Consider the following 24,114-nt stretch of genomic DNA (forward strand, 5'->3'; position numbering starts at 1 on the left):
GCTACATTACTGATGATGGATGTAGTTGCACATTTGTCCTGCCAGTGTATAATATATAGTGTTATCTATAATATAGCATTTATAAGATCTGACCCGTGTCAGTTTGGCAGCAGAGACAATAATAAAACAAATAAATAAAACAGCATGAAATGAGAATTTATTATATTTATTAATCATTAATACGCAACATTTTTGCAGACGTTTAATTTAAGCTCGAAAATGGAACACTGTTCGTTTTATTACGTACAATTCTAACAAATCTTTGCGTGTGAAATAAGATGTATGCCGTGTATGTTTTGATCTTATTAAGGAGAATATTTTATATCATGATATTTTACAATTGTAGAATTTTCACCCTGATCACATTATTTAAAAGTCTTGATCTGGCTTTTCTCATTATGTAAAAAGTTTAAAGTGAACATTTTACACTTATGCCACCGAACATAGTTTTAGTTCTTAGATTCACACGGACAATTCTGAGGTTCTCCGGGATTCCGGTTTGTTAATGATTGTTCTCGTGTTTGGAGTCCTTGCGAGTTTCTGCTTTCCTCCGTGTTCTCCTGCAGATGTGTCAGTAGGTGGACTCTGAATAGCCCCTGAGTGTGAACGTGTGTCTAATCCCAGGTGTATTCCAGCTTTCTGTCAGTATTCCCGGAATACACTCTGGATCTAAGGTGATCTACGGTAAGCACTTACTGAAGATGGATTAATGAACATGCTGATAGACATCATCAGTGTGTGACATGGAAAAGGAAGCAAAGGCTCTGAGCTTAGTTTTTAAAATTAAGACGTAAGATTTATTCTTTCCTTTGTGTGCCTGAGGTTAAGGTTGGAGTTTGATTTAGATGAGGTGTTACAGTAGTTGTTAATTAGAATGTAACACACATAAGTTGTTATATCGGTGGAAAGTTCTCAGAAAGATAGTAAGTCAAATTTGTGTGTGTGTGTTTTATGGATAGAAATTATAAGACGTCTCAGGGTGAGGGAATGTCCTGGAGTGTCAATCCCATATTTAGACATATGAACGCTCAAATGTCTTTGCACGGCGAATTGTATATGAGCTCCTTAAAAAAAAAGGAGCGAGGCTCGTCTTCAGCCAGTGGGAGCGGCGCTCAGGGAAAGTATCGGGTGTCCTTCAGAACTCGTGAAAGGCCAAAGCACATATTTGTCAGCTGCCTGAGACAGTTAAGCTCGCACTCCAGGTCAGTGTTCAGTCCGGTGCAGACGCTCTTCGCCTCCTCTCCGTTTTTCTTTCTGTTGGCCAGCAGGACATTAAGCAGCCATGGATGCCATCAAGAAGAAGATGCAGATGCTGAAGCTCGACAAGGAGAATGCCTTGGACAGAGCAGAGCAGTCTGAGGGAGACAAGAAGGCATCGGAGGACAGAACCAAGGCGGTCGGTTTCCATCTGGACGTTAAATCAGAAAATAATTGAAGCTGCTTCGATTGACGAGTGTTTGATTACTGTACATGAAGCTAATGATGATGACTTTTGTCTGCTAGCAAACATCAATCTGACTAACAAGCGCATAACATAACATGTTAGAACCATTTAAAAACCAATACAAAGTACATAGTTTTTTACTTAATCGGTAATTCATCATTAATAACTTACTTTATCGTTTAGCTGCTAATTAAAGCTAAAAAAAAAAGCACATTTTTATCCAAATAATTTTTGTTATTTTATCTATTCAGATGATTTCAACATTTACAGATAAAAGAAAATCCACTAGAACATTAGGTGCTTTATTTCATAGTCAACTGAATCTCATCCTGAAGAAGACGAACTGAGTGATGTCTATTCAACATACAGCTTTGATCTGGAAAGTGTAATGACTCCAGATTACCTTTAACTACAGTCCAGTTAGAATTTTGTTTTTATCCAGGTGAAAGAACCTTCATACCTTTTGTTCTGAGAGCGTACCTTGGCATAAACCTCATAAAGAATCGAATCATATCGGTGAATTTAATATGACATCATATTGAGCTTCACACAGACTGTACAGATTTTTAACCACATTCAAATCTAATTCTATGTAGTCTAACCACATCTCACGCCCTCTTTTTATCCTTTTTTTTAAATCATTTTTTTCTTCCTCTATCCCTCTCTTTCTCTCTCTCTCTCTCTCTCTCTCTCTCTCTCTCTCTCTCTCTCTCTCTCTCTCTCTCTCTCTCTCTCTCTCTCTCTCTCTCTCTCTCTCTCTCTCTCTCAGCTGGAGGATGACCTGGTTGCCCTGGAGAAGAAGCTCAAAGGAACCGAGGATGAGCTGGGCAAGTACTGCGAGGCCGTGAAAGATGCTCAGGAAAAACTGGAAATGGCCGAGAAAAAAGCCACTGATGTGAGTCTTATTGCTGAACATGCATAAGAAAAATGGGAAAGTTTGTATTGAATAGATTTATCAGTACATGCACATAGAGACTAAAACACACAGAGCGGAGAACATGTGAGGAATTCTTACTGAATCATCATGAGTTCAGCATGTAACGTAGCCTGACACCAGTTTCGCAGCAGTGCCATTAAACATGTTTCTAAAAGACGCTGCAGCTCAAAGTGTTAAATTTAGATCAGAGCTTTATAAGGTAACAGCAGGTACGAGCCCCTAAAAGCCATGAGGTTGGACCGTGTGTAGGCTACATATAGCATTTCATCGTTCTTCCCCTGCACACAAGACCGAGATTCTATTTAAGAGGCAGACGAACCCGAGTAACACTTTTACATAAGGTCTGGTTTAGGACCATCTAAAAAAAAATACTTCATTTGATGAACGTGTGGATAATAATTCATACTGATTGTAACGACAGTGAAGAAGATCGTTCATGTGGGCAGAGTGAGAGAGTTTCAAAGTCAACCACTAGACGGCGCTGCTGCACATTCATCAAATTCTCATTGCAATTAAGAAACAACTGAACACAAACAGGCGTGTATTTTACTCTTCATAACAAGAGCGTTGTAAGGGAAAGATATCATAAACAAAATGAGGGGAAAAATCCAGAAATCCACTTTACGTTTATTAAAAAAAGGTTTTAGCTCTTTTCAGAACATTTCATTTTGTAAAGTTACCATAATACTACTACTGCTAATAATAATAGTAGTAGTAGTAGTAGTAGTAGTAGTAGTAGTAATAATAATAATAATAATAATAATAATAATAATAATAACAACAACAATTATTATTATTATTGTTATTGTTGTTATTAGTATTATAAAAAATGTAAATAAAATAATAATAATAATAATAATAATAATAATAATAATAATAATGTAAATAAATATAAATTATATTTCTGTCTTTGTGATGAATAAATTACTGCAATATCTATTTCTTTAATGTAAATTAATATTACTCTGAATTTTAACAGAATTTTGCAACCCAACTCAGAAAGTTAATAGCATGGGACATGACCATAATAAAACCAAATAAATTGTTTATTGAAGGATCGTAATAGCAACATTAAAAACTCAGATGTATGGAACTTAGTAAAAAAGCAAAATAATAATAATAATAATAATAATAATAATAATAATAATAATAATAATAATAATAATAAAATCTGCAGATATTCAGCATTTCACAGCCATCCTCAGTTCCATCACAAAATGAAATTGTTCCTCTCACGTGCACATTTTCCTTGTTTATGGAAATAAACTGTCATATTTTTTAATATAGACTATAATAATATTATCATAAACAAATCGAAGATTTTTTTTATTATTTGATTTTTTTCTTTAATGAGAATTATTCATGCAAATGGATCCATATTAAACCTGAATAAATTTACATATTTAATACATTTTGAGGAAACTGAAGTAAACGTCTTTTTTGTACATTTGTTTATATTATTTTTAAATAAATTTTACTTAAAAAAACAAACAGCAGGATGCATTGCCTTTATGGGGGATTTTAAGGAGACGATCTGGCAACCTGGTTATTTCTGCAGCTATAAAAACAGAGACGAGCTGCGAACACCATGAACACCATGAACACCTTGAGATGTTTGTAAACAAACTGTATGATTGTTCTCCAGTCTGACTGCTCCTGACTGCTTTAGTGTGCGGGTTTAGGGCTTTAGGTCTAACTGAGATTAGGAGACGGTTTTGTTTGGTGCTTCTCTGTGCGCGTAAAGCACCAACACCCAGCTTCTGTTCATCCACACATCCATCATCAGCATGGCCGAAATCACGCATCTCGATGCCGTGAAAAACAAACTGAAATCTCTGCACAAGGTGACTGATGACACCCAGAATAAAAGCGCGAGACTACAGACGGAGCTCGAGACGCAGCGAGCAGCGCGTGCGTCGGTAAGGCCGTTAAATCCGGGTAAAGCGCGGAATCTGACAGCTCTGTAAGATAGGAAGAGTCTAATACACGTCTGTCTTATACACATACACACACACATACTCACACACATACACCCGCTCGCTCACACACACACACACATGCACACACATTCTCTCTCACACATACACACACACATACTCACACACATACACCCGCTCGCTCACACACACACACACATACACACTCACACACATACACACACATGCGCTCACACACACACGCTCACACACACACGCTCACACACACACACACACACACACACACACACACACACACACACACACACACACACACACACACACACACACTAGTGATGCTACAGTGCATGTAGGGCTGTACCAAACACGCTCTACACGTTTAGAGACGTCAGATTTACTCTTACATGTTTATTCTCAACCAACATTTATATAAACCAATTTTCTAACCTTACTGACTGATAACCTTCAACGACTTCTAATACTTTGGGACACATACATGATGTCGGTCTCCATCAGACTCAGACATGTCTAACTATTTATTTCAGTACTTTTGTTTACATATTTAATATTCATCTGTCTGCCCTTAGCCTGTAATGTATCACTCTGTATTCTATTAGTTATCAGTAGTTGTTTGACTTGGTACAGTACAGTGTGCTGTAAGTGTGAGCGTTTGAGCCGGTGTGTGTCGCACGTGCAGGCTGAGGGTGAAGTGTCTTCCCTGAACAGACGTATCCAGCTGGTTGAGGAGGAGTTGGATCGTGCACAGGAACGTCTGGCTACAGCTCTGCAGAAGCTGGAGGAGGCTGAGAAGGCTGCTGATGAGAGCGAAAGGTGTGTGTTTTCACTCGCCTGATTTTTCTCTCACCTTCGAGATATTTGGGACAGAATTTCTGCCTATGGCGCAGACTTAGTCATTAAAATATCATATACAGATAATATATTCGTATCAAAATGTCTCATTATAACACATTTTAATACAGCTATATTATCTTTATATGATATTTTTTATATATGATGTGTGTGTGTGTGTGTATATATATATATATATCTCATACCCAACACCTGTACCGAAGAAACTGAGAGCACTAAAAACTTCAGAAACAGGGAAGGAAGCTCATATCAGCTAAAAAACAGTGTTTTCTAATGTTAGCAAAACTTGCTTCCCCTAACGTAGGATCACTAGCTCAATAACAGAAGGGTATGTAAACTTGTCTGTTTGTGAAGATTAATTAGTTAAATAATAAGATTAATTAGTTAATTAATAAATAGAGCATTTTAAATGTAAAAGATGGCTAAGAAAACAAAGCCTTTTTCTAAATCCAACTTCTGGCGCTAGAGCTAACGTTGGTATTATGGAAAAACGTGACATCTTGTATTCTGACCTGAAACAAAGTGCTGATTTCACAAAAATGTTCATCTGGTGGTCCATCTTTATCGTGGCAGAACACTGATGGTAAAATAAAATGTTAGCAAAGCAAATTCAAACGTATCTCATTAGCGTATCTCACTCTAATCTGTCCTCGAAATGGTGTATATTTAAACAGCGTGATGTTACGTGAAAGTTTCAATTGAATAATTATAACGTCTGTGTCTGTCAGAGGCACGAAGGTTATTGAGAACAGGGCTCTGAAGGATGAGGAGAAGATGGCGGTGCAGGAGGTCCAGCTGAAGGAGGCCAAAAACATTGCAGAGGACTCCGACCGCAAATACGAGGAGGTGAGACAGCTAACTGGCCCTACAGTCTCTCTTTACTACCACTGTCTCCACCTTCCCTCATCCTGTATTGTGTGTGTGTGTGTGTGTGTGTGTGTGTGTGTGTGTGTGTGTGTGCGCAGGTGGCTCGTAAGCTGGTGATCGTTGAGACTGAGCTGGAGCGTACAGAGGAGAGAGCTGAGCTAAACGAGCTGTAAAACTGATACAGAGCTCATATCAACACTGATATTGACACAGACATGATATTGATTTGATTCTGATACGATACTGATAATGTTTCTGATCTGATTCAGATACTGATATCGATTCTGATTCAGATACTGATTCAGATACTTATAGTGATTGTGATTCAGATACTGATACTGTTTCTGATTCAGATACTGATTCAGATACTTATAGTGATTGTGATTCAGATACTGATACTGTTTCTGATTCAGATACTGATTCAGATACTTATAGTGATTGTGATTCAGATACTGATATCGATTCTGATTCAGATACTGATTCAGATACTTATAGTGATTGTGATTCAGATACTGATACTGTTTCTGATTCAGATACTGATTCAGATACTTATAGTGATTGTGATTCAGATACTGATATCGATTCTGATTCAGATACTGATTCAGATACTTATAGTGATTGTGATTCAGATACTTATAGTGATTGTGATTCAGATACTGATATTGATTCTGATTCAGATACTGATTCAGATACTTATAGTGATTGTGATTCAGATACTGATACTGTTTCTGATCTGATTCAGATACTGATTCAGATGCTTATAGTGATTGTGATTCAGATACTTATAGTGATTCTGATTTGATTCAGATTTTGATACGGATACTAATTCTGATTCAGATTTAGATACTAATAGTGATTCTGATTTGATTCTGTTACTGTTTGTTTATACATTTTGTCCTATCTCTTTACAGTAAATGCTCTGAACTGGAGGAGGAACTGAAGACAGTCACCAACCTCATGAAGTCCCTGGAGGCCCAGGCTGAGAAGGTAAGTGTGTGTGTGTGTGTGTGTGTGTGTGTGTGTGTGTGTGTGTGTGTGTGTGTGTGTGTGTGTGTGGAGTCTGACTCACGTCTTCTGTTCTTTATGTGTACAGTACTCTTCGAAGGAGGACAAATATGAGGAGGAGATCAAGCTTCTGACTGACAAGCTGAAGGAGGTTTGTTTACTTTTTTAGATGCAGCAGAAATAAACTGATTATGATGAGCTATTTCTGTAAAAAAAACAACAACAACTTGTTTACATTGTAAACTACATTGTTAAATTAATTTGAAAAAATCCATCTTGTTGGGATTAAAGAGGAAAAGAGCAAATGTGTTTGTGTTACTCTGTGTGTAAACATGTGTAAACTCTGTGTGTGTGTGTGTGTGTGTGTGTGTGTGTGTTCCTCCCAGGCTGAGACTCGTGTTGAGTTCTCAGAGAAATCAGTTGCCAAGCTGGAGAAGACTATTGATGATCTGGAGGGTAAGACACTTCCCAAAAAACCTCTATTTTGTCTCACATCTCGGGATAAATTCCATTTTTTTTACTTATAAAACGCTGATTTATTTTTTCCCTGCCGTTTCCTAGTTTCGGTTTCTCTTCATCCTTTTTTGTTTGCCTCAATGCCTTTTTTCCTTTCCGTTCCCACCTGTTTTGTCTGTCTCTCTGTTCGTCTCTTTGTTCTCTCCTCCTTCTCCTCATCGTCACCCACGCTCCTTTGCTCCGCCTCCTGATCGCTCGTGTAGATGAGTCGTATGCCCAGAAACTCAAGTACAAAGCCATCAGCGAGGAGCTTGACCACGCCCTTAACGACATGACCTCCATGTAAATATTTCACTAAAGAAATTACAGATAAAACTCTAGCATTATTAGAACAAAAAAAAATCATTTTGCATGCTGCTGTTTTTACCTCCTTTATCCTGTTTTCTTGTTTCTTCTTCATTTTCCGTTTCTGTCTCATCCTCATAGATAAACGATCCGATCCCCGGTCCCTGCTCCGGCCGAGTCGCTTCACTTCACGCTTCAGTTCTTCTCCATTTCTCTTTCCTTTCTCGCTTCCTGTCACTGCTTCCCTCCATCCATGGCGATCGGTTATTCCATCCACTATACAGAACCTTTTGAGTGGTTTTGCTTTCTGTAAAATAATAAACCTTTATTTCGGCGGTGTAAAAGCTCCCTACTCACTCAGTCTCTTTTAGTTTTGTCTTAGGTTTTTTCTTATATCTTTAATTTATTCTCGAGAAGCTTGAATAAAAACTGGAAAAGCTCCTCTATTCTCCTACCTCATGCTCTGTTTATTTCCCTTTATTTTGGTTTTTTTGCCATTTTATCAGCACCCATTTCCAGTTCACACTTTTAACTGGTGCAAAAGAATACAATACTAATGTCTGTCTTTTTCTCCTCCGCTCCATCTCTCTGTCTCTGTTTTCTGATCAGACCAACTCCATCGTCAGCTTCAGGAAAACCGAGTGCTTTCACACGAGCTCAGTTTAGCACTGAATGCTGACTAAACTCTGGTTTTTATCCTGAAACTTTACATTACAGGGATTTAATCTTCCAGTGCTGGAGTTACACTCTACAGCCCTATTCAGACGGGATTAATTTCGCATTAGAAAGTCGATTAATCATATAATTTTCGAACGACGATTATGTTGGGAACGGGTTTATTGACCAAAGTTAAAAGTTGCTCACTGTATTAAATTGTCTAGCATGTGTGATGCATGAGCCGGATGATCCTGAAGGCTGAATAAAGAGGCTGCGATAAACACTAGAGCTACAGGTATAAAATAACTTTATACTCATCATAGACTGCAATAACATGCAGCTTAATAAATATATAATAAATGCATGAGCACTTACAGTATATCTCTGTCCAAATAATTAAAAAGCGTTTTAAAAATGCAGTTACTGAAGACGAATGTGTAAACTCAGAGAATTATCATTAACAGAAATAAAACCTTTTTTAAAAAGAGTCAAATCCAGGAAACAGTAAATAAGGTATAAAAATAATAAATAATAAGTCTTAATGATACAAATGCACTTTGCATATAAAAGACAGCAGTCAAAAGAAAGCAGGACCAAATTCACGTCAAAGCCGCGTGACGATCCGACCTCTCGAGCGTGCTGTACATGTGTTTCTGTAACGCTGCTTTGTGTCTGTGTCCTTTGTTAAAAGTGCTATGCAAATAAAGTTTGATTGCATGAAATATGATGACAACACATTTGTAACGTAAACGTTAAAGAGTCTCGATCGTACCCCAGACAGTAACGAAGGAGCGAGTAGCCACACATCGACACCGTTAGGGAATGGTGCTGAACACCAGACGCTTTTCAAAGCTTCACGTGTCGTCTCATCTCTCATTCGTTTATAGGTTTCGTTAACAGACCTCGTTAATGAAACAGGTACGTGAGATGAGGTAAGCTAGACATTTCTGTATAAATGACAACCTTTCAACACCGTAAACAGGGAACCAATTCGCTGGACTGTACACTTGTGATCTGATCACCAGGACATTAAAACCGACGTGAAATCTCACACCACGTGCTCAGCTGACTTTATTATATTACACGGAAATGATGCACTGATGTTTATATAGAACAACATCTGGCCACATCTGGATATGCAGATAGGAGGGTTTCGTCACCAAGAGAAACTAATCCCGTCCTCACAGGGCTTGTGATTATACGATGCTCAAATCTGTGCCTGAGAAAGATAAAGATGTTCCTGGTGATCAAACATCTTTCTTACCGCTGCAAAAGATTAAGTAATTAATGGCATTTAACTACAGAATCACTAATATGTTTACAGATGTTTATGTTTTCTTAGTTGATCTAATTAAATGCTGCTGCTGGAATATTGTCTGAAGTGACTTTGCTTTGAATTCTGCTGCGATTATACTGTAACTTTGACAAAGTGTGTGACGTTGAAATACATCACAACAACCAACAAAGCCCCAAGTGGACACTGATTTAACACAGTTTTCTGCCCAGTTTCTCCTCCTCAGGACTTTATTTACTCCTGATTTAAACACAAAGCCTGAAACCTTGATTTATTCCTGTATGTCATGTCTGTATTGTTTCGTATATTACATACGAGTACAAAAAAAAGTTACATTTCAATTTCATTGTTAATGAAATTAAATTCATTGTTTAATTGTTTCATTTAATTAAAAGTTAATTAAAGACAAACTTATTCACCACTTCGATTACTAACACATAGAATTATTCCGGGTTAATCCAGTTTATTTGTACCTCTTTTATTTAATCGGGAGGATTTGTGGTTCTTATTCTTTTGGGGACGCAGCCAGCTTGTTATTGATATAAGCCACGCCTACCTGTGATGTCACAGAGGTGACCGATTTCTGGCTTTTTTTTTTAAAAGACTTTAATAGACTTTTATGGCTGAAACATTATAGAAATCAGCATTTCTATTCCAGACTTTTCCACTGTTAATTTTTTTATACAGATTTTATAAGGGGTTTTATTTTAGTGAGAGGTGATTGATCATATATATATATATATAAATACCATATATATTATATTATATATTATATATATTATATATAAACCATGTACATTTAAAAACACATGTAGAAGTACCAGAGGTGGGAGTAAGTCACACATGTGCAAGTCACAAGTAAGTCTCAAGTCATGAATGTCAAGTCAAAGTTGAGACTTTTTTTTATATTTGTCAAGCAAGTCTCAAGTCTCAAATTTGCGACTTAAGTCTGACTCGAGTCTAGTCTAGTCCCCATCTCTGAGTCATTTAACTCAAGTCTGAGTCAAGTCTCAAGTCATGAATGTCAAGTCAAAGTTAAGTCGAGTCTTTTTTAATATTTGTCAAGCAAGTCTGAAATCTCAAATTTGTGACATAAGTCTGACTCGAGTCTAGTCGAGTCCCCCATCTTGGAGTCATTTAACTCAAGTCCGAGTCAGGTCTCAAGTCATGAATGTCACATCAAAATCAAGTCGAGTCTTTTTTAATATTTGTCAAGCAAGTCTCAAGTCTCAAGTTTGCGACTTAAGTCTGACTCGAGTCTAGTCTAGTCCCCATCTCTGAGTCATTTAACTCAAGTCTGAGTCAAGTCTCAAGTCATGAATGTCACGTCAAAATCAAGTCGAGTCTTTTTTTAAATATTTGTCAAGCAAGTCTCAAGTCTCAAATTTGCGACTTAAGTCTGACTCGAGTCTAGTCTAGTCCCCATCTCTGAGTCATTTAACTCAAGTCTGAGTCAAGTCTCAAGTCATGAATGTCAAGTCAAAGTTAAGTCGAGTCTTTTTTAATATTTGTCAAGCAAGTCTGAAATCTCAAATTTGTGACATAAGTCTGACTCGAGTCTAGTCGAGTCCCCCATCTTGGAGTCATTTAACTCAAGTCCGAGTCAGGTCTCAAGTCATGAATGTCACATCAAAATCAAGTCGAGTCTTTTTTAATATTTGTCAAGCAAGTCTCAAGTCTCAAGTTTGCGACTTAAGTCTGACTCGAGTCTAGTCTAGTCCCCATCTCTGAGTCATTTAACTCAAGTCTGAGTCAAGTCTCAAGTCATGAATGTCACGTCAAAATCAAGTCGAGTCTTTTTTTAAATATTTGTCAAGCAAGTCTCAAGTCTCAAATTTGCGACTTAAGTCTGACTCGAGTCTAGTCGAGTCCCCCATCTCTGAGTCATTTAACGGAAGTCCGAGTTCAGTCTCAAGTCATGAATGTCAAGTCAAAGTTAAGTCGAGTCTTTTTTAATATTTGTCAAGCAAGTCTGAAATCTCAAATTTGTGACATAAGTCTGACTCGAGTCTAGTCGAGTCCCCCATCTCGGAGTCATTTAACTCAAGTCCGAGTCAAGTCTCAAGTCATGAATGTCACGTCAAAATCAAGTCGAGTCTTTTTTTAATATTTGTCAAGCAAGTCTCAAGTCTCAAATTTGCGACTTAAGTCTGACTCGAGTCTAGTCTAGTCCCCATCTCTGAGTCATTTAACGGAAGTCTGAATCAAGTCTCAAGTCATGAATGTCTTTTTTAATATTTGTAAAAAAAACTCGTCTCAAATTTGCGACTTAAGTCTGACTCGAGTCAAGTCATATGACTCGAGTCTCCCATCTCTGAGAATTACTGCCTGTCCACTAACTCTATTGTGGCAGCTGATCTTCCAGTTCAGAAATAAAGCTGTTCATTACACATTACAGTAATAAAATATTTTATCATCTTTGCTATGAATGTTGGATGGGATTCCTAGCTCACGCTGCACCTATAAGACATATAAGACAGGGGAGAAAAAACAATACCAAACGAGACAATGCCATTTGACAGGTCACTTTATTTTTTTGCTTTGCTTTGTGCCGACAAATAGAGTTTAAACTCGGGCGGCAGCTCGTCGTCCGAGTACAGCCTGTCAGAAAAGTACACTCTTCTTAAGCGACAGTTTGCGTGAATCTGTACTCGCAGCGTCTCGACGTAGTTGGTGCCGTAAGCTCTTCGTGTGAAGTCGGACATGTTGAACTGGATCTGGTTCCATCCTTCATCCAGGCGCATGGGCATGGTGCAGATGAAGGGCTTCACCCGTGTGGTGACATGGTAGTCACTGGCTCGGAATCTCCGCCGCACGTTTTTATCATCCAACACCTGGATTTCAAATGTAAAATATTTCTTCAGATTCTTGATGATCATGACCATGATGGGAAGTCTGATGCCTAGGGTTTTGTTTGGATCTGCCGGGCATGTGATGTAGGTCGTGCTGACATTGGTTCCTTCCACCTCCAGCACCAGTGACTGGATGTCGTTGTCTGTAACACGCTTTATATGTCCATTTCTCACCTGCAAGAACAGTTTTATATGAAATTTATATGTTGATACACAGACAGATAAAGCTAGAAAGATAGACACGTAGACTGTCGTACAGTTAGTGTCATGATGGTGAGTGTGTATTACAACTGTGTGTAAGATTGAAGGCTGATTGCAAAGTGCCTGATGTATTAAACCCAGATTTACACTCAACCAAAAGTCTCCACCTCAACCTAGACATCTCTGATACTTTAGTTATACATCTTAAGAGTTGTTGATAATATCAGTCTAATTGAATAAGCAGATGTTTACCTGTTTATCCCAGTGGTGCAGAGGTTTGCTTCCGATGCTGTACAAGATGGACAAGAAGCCGCTTTGAAACGTATTATTGAACATAGCTTTAAAATATCAAAACTCTGCTTTATCTTTTTATAAATCACTTCTGTTTACAGCCCTTCGCTCCTAGATTGTGGCTTAAATAACCTCTATAGATGATTCTGATCACGTTAAACAGAATCAGAACAAGAATCAGAATTTCTCGGATATACCGTAACAATGGAAGAGAGATGTAGCAATGCATCCATTATACATAAGCGCCATCGGTGTACACAAGTAAATGACTGTAGGTAAATTTCCAGATAATATTAGAAACCTTGGAAGCTTTCTATTTTTACACCTATACAACATATTGCAGTTTTGCTTAAATTTGCTGATGAAATAAAAAAACATTTGACTTACTACCAGACCACTTCATTTTATGTATATTTTAAGAAACTTCCCCATTAAGATCAGTAATTCAATAACATATGCTTTATCATTTTCTATCCCACAATCATTAAAATATATCATTATATCAACCCAGGCATGGTGGCTTAGTGGTTAGCACGTTCGCCTCACACCTCCAGGGTTGGGGGTTCGATTCCCGCCTCCGCCTTGTGTGTGTGGAGTTTGCATGTTCTTCCCGTGCCTCGGGGGTTCCCTCCGGGTAGTCCGGTTTCCTCCCCCGGTCCAAAGACATGCATGGTAGGTTGATTGGCATCTCTGGAAAATTGTCCGTAGTGTGTGAGTGAATGAGAGAGTGTGTGTGCCCTGTGATGGGTTGGCACTCCGTCCAGGGTGTATCCTGCCTCGATGCCCGATGACGCCTGAGATAGGCACAGGTTCCCCGTGACCCGAGAAGTTCGGTGGAAAATGAATGAATGAATTATATCAAACCCATCCAGTTTAACAACTGTATGAAATTTTCTTGTAATAAAATTTTCAACATCAACCCAAAATGTCTTTGTATAAATGCAATGAAAAAATAAATGTAAAATTGTTTCTTTTTCATTACTACAGTATTTACACGAATAGTGTTTAATTCAAACCTTTCTAATACATGTTTACTGGATAAATTCTATGCTTTATTTTATATGAAAATTCCTATACTTTGCTCTTCTCCAAGCCTTACGCCAATTTAAATCTCAATACAATTGCATATTCCCTGAGTCTGACTGGGATTTAAAATTTGTCAAGACGCTCTGTGTATAACCGGGGTGTCAAACTCATTTTGGTCTGGGGGCCGCATACAGCTTAATCTGATCTCAAGGGGGCCAGACGAGTAAACTCATAGCAAAATTACATAGAACTAACAATAAGTCCACTTTTTTCTTTGTGTTAGTGCAAAGAAGAAGTAAATTATAAAAATCTTTATATTAAATGATTTGTCCTTTTACAAAAATATATTATCAACAACCTAAGTATGTGCAATTTCAACAACACTTTAACCCAGTTTAACATTTATTTAAGTGCATTATGCATAAAAACTGAACACAAAACATTTAGTCACAGGTTTGTGGAAGTTAAAAACACTGTCCTGCATTTTAACATAAATCAAACATCAAAATATAGAAACTGTTTAAAATTCAATTTCCAATTCTGGGAAGCAATTCTGAATACATGAATTGACTCCAAACACTTAAAATCTTAAGTGGCAGCTGTTTTAAAAAGAAAATCTTTGTAAAAATTGTTAATTTATACATAAGTATGTATGTTTTTTAAAGTAAAACATTTATTTTATCAATTTGCCCCCGAAACCTGGCATCTTTTAGCCTGCACAAGTGCATCAATATCAGGCATTATGTCCTGAGTAGCAGCCAATATTAGAATCTCATTTAAAGGTGGGGTCTCTAATATTTGAGAAATGCTTCAGAAAACCGAGTCGGGCCGACAAACTAAACAAAAATCAAAACAAACGTGTAGCCAATGAGCAGAAAGGGGCGTGTCTTGTCAATATGTGCACATGTGTGACATTAGCAGAAAGCGGATTTAACATTGACATGGAGGATAAAAACAAAGAAAGAAAGCGAAGAAAGGCTTACGATAAGGCAAGAAGTAGGACGTGTTAATATAGGATCAGCTTTCCAGCGCTGGAGAGAACTGAAGGAGCAGGAAGTCGGCCACATATTCACAGGTCGGAGTTTCCCGAGTCAATAACTCCTGAGCTAAACGCTGTTACTACACAAATAACACCTCTTTTCTATCGTAGTAATGTAGAGAGGCAGCTACAACCGTGTTTTTTGTAGTAACAGCTTTAGCTCAGGAGTTATTGACTAAAATGCCACTCAGACCCTGAAGCTCAGTTCTACCATCTGCTGGTAGTTCCGCCAAAAATGAAAATGATTTTTTTTCATATTGCAGATTTATCATCACCTCTGTTTTTCCTCCCCACAGTCACCTGAGTCACCTCAGACTTGTTCATTAGGGATAAATACAAACACATTTAAATATATCTAATATTAATCTTGAATTTAGCATTCTATTTTTATATTATTCTTTATATTAACCTTTTGTTCTATGTTTATGTTCTGTCGTGGCCTAATGGTTAGAGAGTCTGACTTGTAACCCGAAGGTTGTGGGTTCGAGTCTCGGGCCGGCCACGACCGAGGTGCCCTTAAGCAAGGCACCGAATCCCCCAACTGCTCCCTGAGTGCCGCAGCATAATGGCTGCCCACTGCTCCAGGTGTGTGTTCACGGTGTGTGTGTGTGCACTTTGGATGGGTTAAATGCAGAGAACAAATTCTGAGAAAGGTCACCGTACTTAGCCGTATGTAATTCACTACTTCATAAAGCCGCTTTGTGGCAATGTCAATTGTAAAAAGCGCTATAATAAATTTGAATTGAATTTAATTGAGTTAGCACGTTTGCCTCACACCTCCAGGGTCGGGGGTTCGATTCCCGCCTCCGCCTTGTGTGTGTGGAGTTTGCATGTTCTCCCCATGTCTCTGGGGTTTCCTCTGGGTACTCTGGTTTCCTCCCCCGGTCCAAAGATATGCATGGTAGGTTGATTGGCCTCTCTGGAAAATTGTCCATAGTGTGTGAGGGAAAGAGAGTGTGTGTGCCCTGTGATGGGTTGGCACTCCGTCCAGGGTGTATCCTGCCTCCATGCCGATAACGCCTGAGATAGGCACAGGCTCCCCGTGACCCGAGAAGTTCGGATAAGCGGTAGAAAATGAATGAATGAATGAATGAACGAATGAATGAATGAATTTGATTGAATTGAAAAGCCCCATTGAGAGTGTGTGTGTGCCCTGCGATGGGTTGGCACTCCGTCCAGGGTGTATCCTGCCTTGATGCCCGATGACGCCTGAGATAGGCACAGGCTCCCCGTGACCCGAGAAGTTTGGATAAGCGGTAGAAAATGAATGAATGAATGAATGAATGAATGAATGAATGAATGGCCCCATTGAGTGTAGTGTTTGGACTCTTATTTTGAAGTATGACGCGAGTTTTGCACGAAAAGTGAAAACAAACCAAAAAAAGGGAGTTGTTGTGAAGTGCAGGAAGAGGTTTAGAGGGAAGATGGAGGATGGTGGAGCTTCTAGCAGCGGTGCTGTGGAGAGTAAAGCCGGCTTTGTGCTCGGAAATGTGGCGGAAGTCGTGGAGAGAATCTTAACGTTTGTGCCGACCAAATCTGTGTTCCGGTTCGCGAGGTACTGTGTTTACACTCGGAGAGTTAGCATCTGTTAGCTTCTGTTAGCATCTGTTAGCTTCTGTTAGCCTCTGTTAGCCTCTGTTAGCTTCTGTTAGCATGTTAGCTTCTGTTAGCATGTTAGCCTTCTGAAGTGCAGTCAAGTCTGGTGTTTAAACCTTTACAATTCACTCAGAACCACTAAATGAACTCTCAGAACTGTCGTCCTTCATCTATTTATTTTCTTATGTCTCACATCATCATCTCTCACCTTTTTAAATGTGTGTAGTGTTTTAGGATGAACACTGACATTAGCACAGTTAGCATAGTGTTTGTACACCATCACTGAAGCACTTCATATAAACATGATAAAAAAATAAAGAACTCAAATCTTCAGCTTTAAATGACGGAAATTACAATAAGTAAAATTTTTAACAGATGAAAGAAATGTGTTCAACCGATAATAATAATAATAATAATAATAATAATAATAATAATAATAATTATTATTATTATTATAATTATTATTTAATAAAAATTGTTTTCCTCTTATTGTGAAAAGTAGTTATAATAATAATAATAACAATATTTTTTAGTTAATTTACAGTTACATTCTTTGAAAAAAGAAGGATAATTTTCTTATTGTGAAAAGTAGTTAATAATAATAATTATTATCATTATTATATATAAATATTTTTTGTTCTTAGTGTAAAGCTTTTTTTATTGGGTATTATTTATTATTATTATTATTATTATTATTATTTTGTAAATTATAGTATGTATTAAGTAAGAATAGTTATATGAATAATAATTATTGATATAGTTAAAGTATAGTTTGTCCTGCACAGAATAAAACTGATCTTTCTGGTTTAACAGCATTGCGGCTGCCCCACCCGAGCTGTGGAGAAGAAGACAGACATGAAACTTTTTCTTTTCTTGAGTTTTTAGAGCTCAGGTGTTGGAAAAGACCAAGACAGGAGATAAAGCTGATCACTGCACACTGCTGATTACTGTTATTATTATTATTATTATTATTATTATTATTATTATTATTATTATTATTATTCCTCTTGTTAATATAAATATCATCAGATTTTTCAGAAATATCATCAGATCAAAAACAGCCACGTCAATTAATCATCTGGAGGCGGAGCCTAAATTAGCTCTGAATCTTGAGTGATCACAGATTTGGGTATGAAACAGATATAGAGGAGAAAATTCTCGGATCATATGCAAAGTGAAAGTGAAAGTGAAAGTGACGTGACATACGGTGACCCATACTCAGAATACGTTCTCTGCATTTAACCCATACAAGGTGCACACACAGCAGTGAACACACACACACACCCGGAGCAGTGGGCAGCCATGTATGCTGCGGCGCCCGAGGAGCAGTTGGGGGGTTCGGTGCCTTGCTCATGGGCACCACAGTTGTGGTATTGCCGGCCCGAGACTCAAACCCACAACCTTAGGGTTAGGAGTCAAACTCTCTAACCATTAGGCCACGACTTCCCCCAAAGTGTGTGGCGTGGCTATATATACGAGGGGTGGAGCTAATGTCCGATAACTTTTTGTTATTTCAAAAACACTGGCAGGCAATTAGATTTTCGATTTTTATTTATCTATTTGTTTGTTTGTTTGTTTGTTTATAAACCTACTTCTTTCTTTAAGGGTGTGATTTATTGATTGATTGATTGATTGATAACACTCTCTGTCTTAGTGTTTGTCGGCTGTGGAGGAACTGTGCACGGCGAGTGCTGAGAACACGACAGAACCTGACGTGGCTCTCGGCTTCCGGTTCATCGCTATATGAGGAACACGTTCTCCTCAGAACCCTGGAGGATGGACTGGAGGTCTGAGGGTTTTTTAATTTGTTATATATCTAATGATATTTAATTGAAAAAATGTATTTGTAATAAAACACTTAAAGGGCGATATGATGTAGTGTAGTCACTATTAAGCATTCTCTCTCTCTCTCTCTCTCTCTAGAATGTCTTTCTGCTGCCCCACACGGTGTTGTTAATGATAGACAATGAGAACTTTACTGGACATCATGGTGCTTTCAGGCATAAAAAAGGTAAGACATCGTAACTGTTACTTTATAATAAATGTTACGAATTACGATCATGTGTCTGATCCCGTGTCTGATCCCATGCCGTAGCCAGGCGGTGTGAGCCGGAGGACAAGTTGGACGTGGTGGAAAGGCTGAGACGTTTGTTGCCCAGCAGCTGTGACATCTTGTGCATCATTACTCCAGGAATCGTGTGTAAGTTTCTCCTTCTGTCTTTTCTGTTCTGTAGCTGTAAATATACGGATTTGAGTTTTCGTCCCCTGAGAGCATACCAGAAACTTCTAATCATCTCCTTGCGCTGTTTATTATTAATTTTAGTACATGTGCCCTCACATCGTGAGATTTTTGTGTTTTAATTCTCTGTGTTGGTAAAGAATGGCTCTGCTCTCCTGCTGTACATCATGTTGCTTTGTTGTCTCCTCAGTGACCCCCAGTGAGCCGTCCTGTCGTGCCCCTCAGGAGTTCATGGAGGGTGAAGCTGGTTTCAGTCTTCTGTTTCCTGCAATGGAGGGAGTTCACATCAGACCGTTTCACTTCTGCAAAAATAGCCTCAACGACAATGCTTTAGAGAAAGCAGGTAAACCAGCATGAGTTTTTTTGAATATATGAGCAACTTGAAAAGATAAATACGTAAATTCATGAGTACAGGAATGATAAGATGTCATGTGTGTGGTTGTCTCGAAGGCTTGGCCGGGAATCCTGACCTGAAGGTGGTGCTGCTGTTTGGCTACGACGCCTACAAAACCGGAGCTGCACGCTTCCTTAATCAGCTGCTAGAACCTCTGGGGCAGAGTAACGTCCTTATCGCCGGTGGTCATGTAGAGAGAGTTCTCCCACACAAGAGGGACTGGTGCGTGTTACACAGGTTATAGAGTTTAATATACACAGAGGGAAGCTGCTGATGTTCAGAATCGGGTTACGCAGCTGCTTCGGTGGATTTTCTGAGATTTCTCTTAAGCGGAAGAGTCAAGAGGGCCACCTTTAAACACACTAATCTGACAGAAAACAGAATGACAGACTCAGGAAGCATTTATTTCTGTGCTTACGTTTGTAATACGATATCAAATGAAAACAAGAGATGATTTAAACAAAAAAAAGTGCCTTCTAATGGCGCTGATGTCTGGTCGTGTCGGATGACGGAATACTGATGTGCTTAATACTCAGTTCAGTGTGTGTGTGTGTGTGTCATGTTCCCAGTTGTTCTCCTGGTTCCTTCGGTGTGGCAGGTCTCACTCTGAGTGGTCCCAGGATTCAGGGAGCCTCAGTGCTCATGGATCAGGATGTGAGCACGCCCGCGTCGGCCGAAGTCACCCTCCGACGCTTGAAAGCCGCCAACATTCCAGAGTCCAACACCGTCGGCTTCATGTTCGCCTGCGTGGCGCGGGGACACAACCACTACGGCGGGCAGCACAACGTAGAGGCCGACGTCTTCCACAAACTCTTCCCCGGAGTTCCTCTGTTCGGGTTTTTCGGAAACGGAGAGATCGGCTGCGACCGCATCGTAAAAGAAAACTACACACTGAGTCAGACAGACGTTAACGGACTGCAGCACGGTTACACCACCGTCATGAGTCTGGTGCACTTGGGATGACACATACACTCTTTCTCTCTCTCTCTGTCTCTCTCTCTCTCTCTGTCTCTATCTCTGTCTCTCTCTCTCATTCTTTCAGGGCTAACTAGAAGCGTGGGACTTTCTTTTCCACATGTATTTCATGTAACATTTAGTGTTTAATCTTAGTACATTTTAAAATCAGTGCACTTTTAAATCCTAAAGCTATTCAAGAAAAACAAAATTCTTTGACTTGCACAATTTCCCCCCCTCCTGTCCAACTGACCTGCAGTGAAATATTCACTTGTACTGAATTTTTTTCATCTATAGGTTTTTTCCCCCCTCTTGATTCAATCCCCACACCTGCTGTTGTGTATTTATCTAAAGAAAAGGTGTGTGTAGGATTTATTAAGACCTCTGATATTAATCCCATTCCTTCTCAGTCCTACAGAAGTCCCCATCGATGCTGTTGATCTGTTTGTATTTCCTTCTGTGATATTTATCTGCTTCTACTCAAATATTGAAGCTCCGCGTCCTGACCCAGGTCTCCTGACTAAACAAATAATCTACATTTATTACAATTCTGTAATAAAGTAGGTCATATTTCCGAGCTCAGAGCTGCGGGTTTTCTTCCAGCTTTCTCTCAGAAGCAGACATTGTGATCGTTTCTCACCGGACAGAAGCAACTAAAAAAAATTCAGGTTTTTAGCCCTGATCACACACACAGACATGTTCCAGTTTATCTACTTCATAATAAAATCAGATCAGATTATCTGTAGACCGGTTCTCTTTTCTCGTCTCAATAACAGTGTTACGATATAGAGTCGAGTTCTTTTCTTTACACATCTTTCCCTCATTGTTTTAATGAATCTGAAATATTTTCTCTAAATATGACGGAATGTAAATCTGCTTTCTGTTCTTTATTTTGTTGTATTTTTTTTTACGGCTGTTAGACCAGCTATAAACTATAAATCAGCGTTATGTGTAAAAAGCTTGCGTAATTCATCCAATATTTTTGCGTAGAATAAATAAATGGTTTTGTTAAATTTATTCAAACGTTAAATAAAAGATCAACGAAATCAAGACTATTTTATTCATTGTGTTTTGTTTTGTTTTATTACAAAATGTTTGTTATAATTATTATTTCTGCGATTATCATCAATTGAAAAACTTACTACAGTGGTTCATATCAGTGTTATATTCATTATTATTAGTTTATTATTATTATATTTTGGTATTATAGCTTATTATAATTCATTTAATCCAACTTTATTAACTCTCATAGAAAGCAAGTAGCCGTATACGATCGTAAGTATTCGGACAGTGGGACTTTGTATTTTTGCCCCTGAATCACTACGATGGATTTGAAGTGAAGATTGTGGTTTGATAGAAGTGTTGACTTTCAGCTGCGATTCAGGTGATTAACAAAAATATCACATTAACTGTTTTTACTCAGTCGTTCCTTTTCACAGGCTCAAAGGTAATCGGCCAGTTGACTGATGAGCAGTTTCGTGATCAGGTGTGATCTTTTTCTACGTTATTTCACGGCGCATTAAGGACATCGAAGATCTGAGCTTGAACAGTTCATGGGAACTCTCAATATGGTCCAAAGAGGTGATGAGGTGATTATATATATATATATATATATATATATAGATATATATATATATATATATATATATATATATATATATATATAATATACGTATATATACATACGTATATATATACGTATATGTGTGTATATATATATATAGTATGTATGTATAGTGTTCATTTTTGTGTTGCACTAATCTGTTTTGCTGACCTTTTTGTCCATTGCAGTCTGTTGTTCCTGCGTGTCATGGATTTTTTCCGATAAGATCGGAAAACACACACACACACACACACACACACACACACACACACACACACACACACACACACACACCACAGACACTGCGACGTGGGCTGGGGCTCAGAAGGGAAAGCAGAAATCAGGGTTGCCAGATCCATGCTATCCTCTCTGAGCAAAAATGTGAATTTATAGTTCAAGTTTATAGTTATAGTTTTGTTGTCCAACAGGTAACACTTCTAAAGCCATTCACTGATTTTTGATCGATTTCTTGTTAATTGTGTTCATTAGTTGAGTGAACTGAACTTTATTAATTTTATAATTTTTTTATAACCTTTGTTACTTATATTTATGCTTCTTCTCTATTATTTCTATTCCTGTACATGTAAATTCCTGTACATGTTGTAATAAAGTACCTGGTAATAAACCTGATTCTGATACTGAAAAAGGGGTTTGTGTGTGTGTGTGTGTGTGTGTGTGTGTGTGTGAGTGTGAGTGAGTGTGTGAGTGAGTGTGTGTGTGAGTGTGTGAGTGTGTGAGTGTGTGAGTGTGTGAGTGTGTGAGTGAGTGTGAGTGAGTGTGAGTGAGTGTGAGTGTGAGTGAGTGTGAGTGAGTGTGAGTGAGTGTGAGTGTGAGTGAGTGTGAGTGAGTGTGAGTGAGTGAGTGAGAAGAACCATAACCTAAAACACATATTTGCTGCTAACAAGCTGCTACTGTAGAGACAAGACACGACACTTATATAAACAAACTTATGAATGGGACAAACACAAGACAAATGCAGGAAGCACTGCTTTAGTGTGTTTTGTTCTAAAGCGGAGTTTTTGGTGCTGAGATCTGGCAACCCTTCTCTCAGTGTAGAATTGAGGGTGCGGAATGACTGCAGACCCGCTCTCTATATCACTATTTACATGCCCTTCCTTTTTAAAAACAGGACATAATTGATCCTTTTGCATTATTGGCATTTATTGTTTACATTTGTACCTCTGCATAAGTGGAGAAATATGAATTCCTCTCTTGTTTTGTCTGCACATGAGAAACCTCTGACAGTTTGTGGTAAGCTTCAGGCCTTCAGGAGGCTCAAACTTTAAACCTGTACACTTACTAAATGACTAATCAATGTTTAAAGCTTTGTAATTATTTGATCTGTGCTAAAAAAAAACCCACCTGGGCCGGTGTTTGCTAAAATATCCCTGCGCTAAGCTAACATGCTAACAAGCTAACATGCTAACTAGCGTTGGCTAGGATTAGCATCAGCTGTTTGTCTGTCAGACGCGATATGAACAAATAACAACGTTTCGTGTTTATCGAATAAAAACCCAGTGACCGAGTAAACAGTTTAAATAACTGATTTGCGACAGATATATTTCTTAATTTCGTGGCTAACTTCATCTTAGCTAGTTCTTAGCTAACATGCTAGCAAAATTTCCAGTAACGTCAGTTGAATAAATTCGCCTTGTCACTCGGTTCTACTGGTTTTTCTTTAAATATCGACCTTTAAATCGTGGTTCTTGTTGTCGTTTTAACTCGTATTGCGTTGTATTTTCATGTATGATGTGAGTATTAGGTGTGCTGAGGAGATATACTACGCTAATTAACTTATTAATTGTTCTTATGGGGCACATAAATGAATTATTAATCAGTTATCCTTAGTGTTAAACGTGTTGTTAAGGATTTAGTGTTGTGATATTCTTTAGAAGATGTGAAAAAAAGATTTGAGAATATTCTGGTTATTAGAACTTCTGAGTTGATGTTGATCTGTTTTTATATTTCTAACAATATAATTCAAATTCTCAAATAGTACAATCTGCTCGGTTAAACCTAGTAATGAGGTTTGTGTGAAAACCAGCAGACTTTTTTATTATACGTTAAGCTGAAATGATTGTTTTAAGGGTGCACAAACTTTTGCACT

General features: G+C 38.3%; 4 protein-coding genes across 13 annotated transcripts in view; 3 read left to right on the forward strand and 1 right to left on the reverse strand.

Moving 5' to 3' along the window:
- The first annotated feature begins 1,167 nt into the window (after nt 1–1,167).
- Nucleotides 1,168–8,307, forward strand: LOC113646082 (tropomyosin alpha-1 chain-like). Its single transcript, XM_027152087.2, has 10 exons — nt 1,168–1,396; nt 2,214–2,339; nt 5,016–5,149; nt 5,917–6,034; nt 6,154–6,224; nt 6,967–7,042; nt 7,149–7,211; nt 7,447–7,516; nt 7,780–7,858; nt 8,003–8,307. Exons 1-10 carry the CDS (start codon nt 1,283–1,285, stop codon nt 8,004–8,006), a joined length of 855 nt encoding a protein of 284 aa, XP_027007888.1. The 5' UTR covers nt 1,168–1,282; the 3' UTR covers nt 8,007–8,307.
- A 4,014-nt stretch (nt 8,308–12,321) lies between these two features.
- On the reverse strand, nt 12,322–13,307 carry LOC113645982 (cilia- and flagella-associated protein 20-like). Its single transcript, XM_027151971.2, has 2 exons — nt 13,118–13,307; nt 12,322–12,838 (listed from the first exon to the last, which is right to left on the reverse strand). The coding sequence occupies exons 1-2, from the start codon at nt 13,199–13,201 to the stop codon at nt 12,341–12,343; spliced, it is 582 nt and encodes a 193-aa protein (XP_027007772.1). The 5' UTR covers nt 13,202–13,307; the 3' UTR covers nt 12,322–12,340.
- Nucleotides 13,308–16,580: 3,273 nt separating this feature from the next.
- Nucleotides 16,581–21,454, forward strand: fbxo22 (F-box protein 22). Its single transcript, XM_027152046.2, has 7 exons — nt 16,581–16,776; nt 18,472–18,604; nt 18,741–18,828; nt 18,913–19,017; nt 19,247–19,399; nt 19,507–19,672; nt 20,020–21,454. Exons 1-7 carry the CDS (start codon nt 16,646–16,648, stop codon nt 20,411–20,413), a joined length of 1,170 nt encoding a protein of 389 aa, XP_027007847.1. The 5' UTR covers nt 16,581–16,645; the 3' UTR covers nt 20,414–21,454.
- Nucleotides 21,455–23,045: 1,591 nt separating this feature from the next.
- herc1 (HECT and RLD domain containing E3 ubiquitin protein ligase family member 1) overlaps nt 23,046–24,114 on the forward strand; it is a 44,399-nt gene continuing 43,330 nt past the window's right edge. For all 10 annotated transcript variants that reach the window (XM_047810174.1, XM_047810173.1, XM_047810176.1 and 7 more), the window contains exon 1: nt 23,046–23,258. The gene's annotated coding sequence lies outside the window, so the exon portion shown is untranslated. The remainder of the gene's footprint in view (nt 23,259–24,114) is intronic.

This window comes from Tachysurus fulvidraco, chromosome 2 (genome assembly GCF_022655615.1).
Source record: "Tachysurus fulvidraco isolate hzauxx_2018 chromosome 2, HZAU_PFXX_2.0, whole genome shotgun sequence".
Lineage (NCBI taxonomy): Eukaryota > Metazoa > Chordata > Actinopteri > Siluriformes > Bagridae > Tachysurus > Tachysurus fulvidraco.